Source organism: Heteronotia binoei, chromosome 13, assembly GCF_032191835.1.
Source record: "Heteronotia binoei isolate CCM8104 ecotype False Entrance Well chromosome 13, APGP_CSIRO_Hbin_v1, whole genome shotgun sequence".
Taxonomy (NCBI): domain Eukaryota; kingdom Metazoa; phylum Chordata; class Lepidosauria; order Squamata; family Gekkonidae; genus Heteronotia; species Heteronotia binoei.
This window is the reverse complement of record NC_083235.1, coordinates 56,893,992-56,903,270: the sequence shown is the minus strand read 5'-3', so window position 1 is coordinate 56,903,270 and position 9,279 is coordinate 56,893,992. Positions and strand designations below refer to the sequence as shown.

Below are 9,279 nucleotides of genomic sequence, written 5' to 3'. Positions count from 1 at the left end.
CCAACTGTAGCTCGAGAACCACATGTGGCTCTTCCACACATATTGTGTGGCTCTTGAAGCTCCCAGTGCTCCATCAGCCAGCTTGGAGAAGGCATTTGTCTCTTTAAATCACTTCTTCAAGCCAAGCCTGCTGGCAGCTTGGAGAATGCATTACAGTTAAAGTTGCTTTCTTTCCACCTCTCTCCCTCCTTTCACCCCCATCTATTTGCCTTCCTTCCTTTCTCCCTCACAGCTCTCAAACATCTGATTTTCATGTCTCACAGCTCTCAAACATCTGATGTTCATGTCTCACAGCTCTCAAACATCTGATGTTCATGTCTCACAGCTCTCAAACATCTGATGTTCATGCCTTGCGGCTCTCAGACATCTGACATTTATTCCCGACCTAGAGTATGTTCACTGTTCTAGTCCATTTCTCAGCATGCACATTTCAGAACCCTGGTGCTGCCAGTCTCTCCTTTCCTTCTGTGGTGCCCAGGCCAGGACTTTTCCTCACAGACATGGACATATACATATATACAATGTCCCATTCTGTCACAAATGTTTCTGTATGCTGCATTAGATATACAAATGTATGAACATATGAAGCTGCCTTATACTGAATCAGACCCTTGGTCCATCAAAGTCAGTACTGTCTTCTCAGACTGGCAGCAGCTCTCCAGGGTCTCAAGCTGAGATTTTTCACACCTATTTGCCTGGACCCTTTTTAATTGGAAATGCCGGGGATTGAACCTGGGACCTTCTGCTTACCAAGCAGATGCTCTGCCACTGAGCCACCGTCCCTCCCTATTGAGAGATAATAAGAAACACAAAGCCCTGGGATGTTTGATCATGAACTGGGCATTTATTGAGAACTTGAGCTGTGGAAGCCAGAAGTGTTGCTTCTTCACCACACATAACAAGTTGCCATCAGTGCAGAGGGGATCACTCCTGTTATATCGTGCCTGTTCCCAAGATTAGCATAGATGGGTCCATCTTGCCAGTATCTCTGATGTCTGGCACAACTTGTGTATCAATGGTGATATTTGTCTGATCACTCGAGGTTAGCAAGAAGAGAATAAACGGGCTGAAGAGAGCAGTTTGACTTCCTTCTGGGAGGAGCCATATTGTCATTTATTTCATTACATCATTCTTCCAAGGAGATGAGGGCAGCAAATGTGATAATTCCATTTTATCCTCACACCATCCCTTTGAGGTAGGTTCAGCTGAGAGACAGTGAGTAGCCCAAGAGTTCTATGGCTGAGCAATTATTTGAACAACAGTTTATCTACAACTCTGCACAACAGGCCTGTAGCCACAGGGGGCGGGCTCCCAATTCAAGGCCCCAAAACTGTGGTCTTTGCTCCCCTCCACTGCAGCAGCCTCTGCCATGGCCTCCTCCTTCCCCTGCAATTCAAATTGTGCATGGGGGTGTGTGTGTGTGTGGCAGGAGCAGCCAGAGTCTGCTGAACAGCTGATCGGTGGGGCCTTTAAATTGCACAGGGAGGCCAGCAGCTGCCCCTCCTGTGCAATTTGAACCATGGGACAGGAAGGGGTGACTTTCCCTCCCTGCCTTCACCACTGCTTGAGGGCAGCCCCCGTTATCCCCTGTGATTCATGTCATGTGAGAGGGATGTGTAGAAGTAACTGCCAGCCTCCCCGCATGATTTAAAGGCCCCACCAACCAGCTGTTTGGAAGGCCCTTTAAATGGTGTGGGGAGGCAGGCTCCTGCTACCTGTCCTGCACATTTGGATCATGGGGGAGGGGGCGGCCCTCAAGCCACTACAGCAGCAACAGCAACGAGGGAATGCTGGCCCTGCTTGTCTCTCCCCTCCTGCTCAACCAAGCAGGAGGGGAGAGCTAAAGATAGGGTGTCAGGTCTTTTTCTTGCAGCCAGCTTTAAAGCTGACTGTGAAAGCAGAAAGACTTGCCCAAGGAGGGAGCCAGAGTTTTTTAAGTTGTTTAAAAAAATTGGAGTGCCCTTGAAATTTTAAAAAAGCCCTCCAACATAAAAAAAAAAAAATCCTGGTTATGCCTCTGCTACTCGGCCATTTGTTGAATTGGAAACTGACCCATCTGGTTACTCTTACTGTGCAGAAAGCCCATCTCCTGTAGGGTCCAGTTGCATGACAAAATGAGTGTTCACGTACATGTTCTCTGCTTCCCTGGATTTTGAATGCTTGTGGGGGAGCAAGGCAATGCACTTACTGTGTGATCAGAGGATGCAGATGACCAGTTCTGTGTTGTATATTTTGGAAGAGCATTAGAGATAACTGCTTTCTAGGTGCATACATGCCCAGTGTATTAATTTTTTGCTTCATTAATGTTTGTCTTTCTGCACCCAAAATCTATTTTCCTCCAGTGCTCCTTCTATATCTATGCACTTATAATGCAACAGGTACAAATATACATTCATAGATATACATACCCATCAGACCCTATGCAGATGTTGCCTAATGTCTCCTGTTGTGGACCATACTAATATACCAAACTTATACGTTCAAGGGAACTAGCAGCTTGTTGAACAAAGGAATCTTTCAGCATAGTAACAGAGTAACAGCTGGATGCAGTAGGAAGGTAATCTTCCTACAGTGGAGTATGCTGCAAGATTCCCAGTGGTTTCATGGTTGGATCAGAGGGACAATTCTTCTTCAGTGACTGGGTGCATGGGAGCCTGTAGGAGATCAACACCTCCCATACAGTATGCCGGAAGGTCTTGCTGACAAAGCAATACAGGAAGAAGTTGAGGGAGGTGTTCAGCATGGCTCCCATGTTGGCTATATCGATGGCTAGGTGTACTCGCCAGTCCTGATTGACTGAAGTCACATAAAGGTGGTAGATCATGACAAATGTTCGTGGAGCCCAGAGAATAATGAAGACAGTTGTGATGGCCAACAGAATTGTTGTAGTTTTGCTGAGCCTTCTGTTGGGTCTGCTCGAATGCTTGAGCTTGTAGATGATCACAGAATTTGTCACCAGGAAAATGCCACAAGGAATGAAGTAGACGATGAAGCAATGAAGCCACTTGAGGACTTTGTCCATGGCAGTGGGCGCATCATGCCAAACATCTAGCCACCAGTAGAAGGGGATTCCTGTGGCCAATGATATGGCAAACACAACACCTATTATCTTCCGGGTGCGCTTAGGGTAGGAGACAACCCTGTACTGCAGTGGGTGGCAAACTGCCACATACCGATCTATAGTCAGCAGTACGGTCACCCAGATGGAGGCATGATTGACTGTGAACTGCAGCACATTGATGGTGTGGACAAAGGCTCCCGGAACATCACGAGCCAAGATGGCAGCCTGCACTATAAAGCCCACAAAGACAATGAAGACCTGAGTTAGGATGTCAGAAGTTGTAAGAGCCAGAAGGTACCAGTAGGAGGATTTCTGGGTGCGAGTAGCCAGGCGGGATAGTGCAATGGCGGTCAAAATGTTTACTGCAACGAAGAGGAGAGGAGAGTGAGGTGATAAAAAGTCAGTGTAGAGATGTGCTAGCAGAAAATCCACATCAAACACAGGACATAAATAATTTCCTTCTGCCAAGAAGGGCAGTGTAAAGCTGGATTTAATTCTTGGTTTCATTTTTTTTTTTGGGGGGGGGAGGGAATGAAAGGTGGTGGCAGAGGTCGGGATTCCAGACAAAAGCTAATATCTGCATAGAAAAAAATGGAAGAAACTGATCATACTTATTAAGTTATCTGACTGTCCCTTTTGTTGATGTGTGTGTTTGTATGAAGAAGATAAGATATTGGATTTATACCCTGCCCTTCACTCTGAATCTCAGAGTCTTAGAGCGGTCACAATCTCCTTTACCTTCCTCCCCCACAATAGACACCCTGTGAGGTAGATGGGGCTGAGAGAGCTCTCACAGAAGCTGCCCTTTCAAGGACAGCTCTGTGAGAGCTATGGCTGACCCAAGGCCATTTCAGCACCTGCAAGTGGAGGAGTGGGGAATCAAACCCGGTTCTCCCAGACAAGAGCCCGGGCATTTAACCACTACATCAAACTGGCTCTCCAGTGTATGAGAGGATGTATGAGTGGGGGAGGCCAGGCTACTACTACAGAAGTCTGGCATATAATAAAGTCCTTCCTTCAGGAAGCACACTAACAGCTGTATCAACGCACCTGAATGAGGGCTTTGACTCAAGGGGTGGGGTCTCCATGGATTGCCGTGATGGCAGTAGAATGGGAACTTCCAGGAAGCACTCAGGGGAGGGATATGTAGCTTCTGCTTCCTATAAGCATCCTGATGGTGCCGCTGCTGGAGCTGCTATGACACCATGGAGAAAGCAAACAGGGAGAGTCCTCCTCGCCCTTCTAAACAGCATGCGACTTGAGAGGTGAGTCCCTTTTTGTCTACTTCACCCTCATATCCTTTCTCCAATAAATTCATGTTTCTATCCATTTTATCCTTACAACAATCCTCCGAGGTAGGTTGGACTGAGAGAGGGGAACTGACCCATGGACATTTAGTGATTTTCATGTCTGAGTTGGGGTCTGGACCCAGGTTTCTCCAGCTCTGCATTGCCATTGTATTTACTGACCCCATCTTGTATTGCACCTGTACTTCCTTCTGCCTGACCATCCTGTCACTCAGTCCTGCTGGTTCTTATATGCCCGGCATTTATGTAACATGGTTCCAGTCTTTTGAATGTAGCTATTTCAGCAAGGTAGACAATTATCATTTTCACTTTATATATGGGAAACAGATGCTCAGGTGCATTAGAATATGAAAAATCAAATTAGAGGATTTAATAAATATTAATATGGGTGTATGTAAAGTACCATCAAGCTGCAGCCAATTTATGGTGACCCCATAGGGTTTTCAAGGCAAGAGACAAATAGAGGTGGCCTTTCATTGCCTGCCTTAGCACAGCAACCGTGGACTTCCGTGGTGGACTCCCATCCAAGTATTAAATAGGGCTGTTTGCTGTTTCCTGGGTTGTGCTGATTTCCCCCTTGTTTCACTTCCAAGCTGAAGGTAATTCAAAAGCATACAGATTCTCTCAGATTCCCCCCCCCCCCTTTTGCCACCCCTTGATGGTCACTCCCTGCCCATATTGAGGTTGACCTGCCCACACTGCACCTTCTTCCACCTTCCCTTCATCATCAGTGTACAAACTCCATTGCACTCTCATTTTAAATTTTTTATTTTTTTTAAACAGCAGGAATCTAGTGATATGAGACTAGCACTAGTCTTAGATTGCTGAATTAAAAAAAAAAAATAGAATGACCGGGAGGTTTAAATGGAGCTGTGCAAGATTTAGTTCTCTGCTGGTATTGACTTCAAAGAGGGATCATAGAGGAGGCAAATGGCAGGGTCCCCAGTGCCAAAAAAAGGAAAAAGGAAAAAAAGATTTTAATGCAGCATGCAAACAAAATAAAGTGGGGAGGGAATCCTCAGCGTGGAATGAAATTGACAGGATATGTAAAGAGAGAGACACTAGGATGGAAACAAAGTTTAGTGAACAAAGTTCACTAAAACAAAGTTCATCCTTTAGTGAACAAAGTTTTTTTTTTGTGTGTGGGGGAACTATTTTGGCAATCTCTGGAAACCTAACATTAAAATGGTGGCTGAGCCACATGGCCCTTCTATAAGCCATCATATTTAAGAATCACTTGGGATTGGTCCATTTGGCAGAAAAGTGCAATTGCACAGGACAGGCTTTTAAAAACTACTAAGATCACAACCAGTATGCAGGATCAAATTAGAAAATTACAAAGAAAAAAACCACTCAAATTTGCAAGGAGATGAAGGAGATTAGTGTTACAATGCAGCTGCATTAGGGCACAGGCAAAAATACTCAATTTATTTTTTTAATTTAGTCGCACAAGACTGAAAAAGCTCTCCAGAGCTTCTGCCAGAGGATTCCTGCCCCCCATTGTAGCTCTGTGCAAAACATGATGGAGTTGCAGCCAATTTGCACAGGCAGGAGCACACACACATAGACACACACAGGTTGTCAATGATCGTAGCTTGCAATGCCAGTGTCAGTGGGTTCTGCCATGCATTCTGTACACTCAACATGTTCCCACATATTAGGAGGCCATGTGACTCAACATTGGTTCCCCCGCCTCTTTTGCCTGCATTCCATTCTGTTCCCTTTCACTGAATGAACTAACACTAAAATGCATGCACAAAACCTGAACCACATGGATTTAAATGGAAGGTGCTTGCTGGACACTACTGTGCATGTGCAATAGAGTAGTTGAGTAATTTTTTAAAAAAAACTTTGGAGACCACCCCACAGACATCACACGTGATGCTCTACCCCAATTTAGACAAATGTATTTTTTAAATTGTAGCTGTAGAATAAATACATGGGAGGAAAAAGAATCATACATAAGGCAGGCACACAATCCAAAGTCAAAATTAAAGGTTTACGGCTCTGAAAATCCTCAGTAAAATGTGCATGCATAATAGATCATTATCAGGCTGTGCCTATCAAACTGTCCTGTCGGAGCTGCTGCTGGATATCCTGCATCAGTCTGAACTCATGGCTCCCTCTATTGTTGGAAAGGACAACGTTAGGAAGAGCAAATACCAGCCTAATTACCTTTCCTTTCCCAGGTCAATCTCATCTATTTTGTACATTATTGTATATAGATTTTCCCTTAGCACTGCAATGAACATTTCTAGGTGGTGCAGCAGTTCACAGGAAAAAAAAAGGGAGCAATGTTGTTGGTTATGTCTTGACATAGCATCCATATTTTAGGATAATTAAGTTAGAAGTATTCAGATTATAATTATAATCATTCAGCACATCTCTAAACCTTGAGCACATCTCTAAACCCCCTCACCACTATTCCTCATCCAAATCTAATCCTCATGCCACCCTCCCTGATTTTTGGGAATTCACAATACTGATGGTCTCGTGACCTTTGCTTCATTCCTCAGCCAAGAGCTCTTCCTTCATTTGGATATTATTCACCCCTCTCTCTGATAGCTTTATAGAAATAGTTTTTCTTACCTGGCAGTCCCAGGCACAACAGGATACCATAGTAGATGATGGGACCATTGCCAGCAACACAGCTTGATCTTGCTTCCTCACTATGGCCCTTGGTCTTGCCTGTCAATGCCAGATCTGTTGTATTCATCTTTTCTTAGAATCTGCCAGCTGGGGTGGTTGTGGAATTAAGAATACATTTCAGAACTAATCACTATCTTGAACGATAAATTAACCTCAAAAATTCGTGAACATTTAAATTCTCCTTTCTTCTCTAAAGGGATCAAAAATTATGCTATGAATGTAAGGATCAATGTGTTACTTCTTGTAGCAGCTTCAAGTACATGTTGACCCATCTTGTCAGTAGATTTTTCCTGTTGGGACCCCTACGGTGCCATCCTAAGCTGGTTTATGTTCTTTTAATTCTCTTTAGGATTGTCATACTTGACATGTAAGGCTATGGATGGAACCATGACTCATCATCTCCAGATCAGCCTAGTAAAGCCTATTAAGTAGTTTGCAAGGCCATGGAGGCATAAGGAAAGCAATGTGCGCTAGGGCATAGGTAGCTGCAAATGTTCCTCTATTCCAGACTTGTGCCCAGATAACCAGATACAAAATTCACTGAAGGTTCCACTTAGTAAAACACCTGCGATAGGAAAAAAGACATATTTGGGAATAAGGTGACATATACATGTTTTCCCAAATAAGCTCATCTTGAATAGGAGATCACTCACTCCATAGAGAGGATATGCCTCCCCAGTCACCTTTATAATTAAACCCAATTGTTTCACTCTTTCCTAGTAAGCTAGAATTTCCCATCCACCTGGCAGACATGGAATTGGGTACTGTGACGCTTATATCTCTGGTTTACTGCATGACATGTGTCTCAGCATCTTTCTGCAGAGGACATCACATTCAGTCTAGTTCTCTTGCCAGCCAGATATTCTCAGTCTCCCCAAAGACAGAAGGAATCTTACCCTGATGATGCTTCTGTAGGAATAGCTTCCCTGTATAGTTACTTGCACTGTTCTTGCTGATTCTCCCAGATCAGATGTCTAGATAGGGCATCTCCTCTTCTCCTGCGCACCAGATTTGTAACGCTGACATGAGTGAGAATGAGAGATAAGAAAAAGAGGGTGGCTGAGTGGAGGGAGGAGCAGCAGGTGTGTGCTTGATGTAGACAGATCAGGAGTCAGGAAGGGGAGTGAGACTGTGCTGAATACTCAGCACAGGTGGTGGACTGGCCATGGAACATCACTACCAGTCATACATCCAAAGTTCTGTTAAATGTCCTAACACATACACACTATATATATATATGGTAATCCCATGCCAATCAGTGATCATCTGTATTGGCACTCAATTGTAATGTATTTATGTAAAAAGTGTGACAGTGGAGATACAGTGGGTTAACCACTGAAGGTCTGTAGGCCTTGTCTTAGGGCATAGGCTATGGTTTGAATGCACAGCATACAGCCAACTTGTGAAGTTCAGCAGGTTAGGTCTCACCAGTGCCTGAAGGGGTGAGCTTCTAGGAACCTTTATGTGCCCTGTCTTGAGATCCAGAGAAGAAAAGAATACAAATAATACCAATTGCTGCTGGTACAATCATTTTTCTTCATAGCTGTGATATGACGAAAGCAATCCTCTGTCCACCTGCATACACTGCCTGAAACACTTGAAAGAAGGGATTCGCTATACATTCTTTGTACTTCCTCAGCAAATGCCTCCCTTCTTTCCCTTGGTTCATACTACTGCATAGTACAGTAGCTAGAAATGGCTATGTGATTTTTCCAAAGAATGCTATCAGACCATTTTAACTGCACTAGGGGAAATATGATTATCACAGGAGCCTGAAAAAGATCTATTTCAAAAACAGATAACAGGTATCATTTTAAAAGAAGTTATCTCTCTATACAGAGGAAGAAATGCCATATCAGAAGGTGTCTATCTGAAGAAAAAAAAAGTGTACCTTTCTTCAGAATTATTCTTTGGAAAGGAAAGGTGCAAGCACCAGTCGTTTCCGACTCTGGGGTGACGTTGCTTTCACAACGTTTTCACAGCAGACTTTTTACTGGGTGGTTTGCCATTGCCTTTCCTAGTCATCTACACTTTCCCCCCAGCAAGCTCATTTGACCGCCCTTGGAAGGCTGAGTCAACCTCGAGCTGGCTACCTGAAAACCCAGCTTCTGCTGGGGATTAATTGTGTATTAATAATTGATTAAGATTTCTTCAGTTGGGTGACAGCATTGACATTTATTTACATCATTTATATCTCACCTTTCTGCACAACTAGGGCCACCAAAGTAACTAATAATCAAAATAAAGCGTTTTAAAAATACA

General features: G+C 44.0%; 1 protein-coding gene across 1 annotated transcript; it reads right to left on the bottom strand.

The window, feature by feature from the left end:
* Positions 1-2,566: 2,566 nt before the first annotated feature.
* Positions 2,567-7,039, bottom strand: GPR142 (G protein-coupled receptor 142; the record flags this gene model as incomplete). Its single annotated transcript, XM_060252093.1, has 2 exons — positions 2,567-3,423; positions 6,958-7,039. Coding segments are annotated over 2 exons (939 nt in total), but the record flags the coding sequence as incomplete, so codon positions are not given.
* Positions 7,040-9,279: the final 2,240 nt, after the last annotated feature.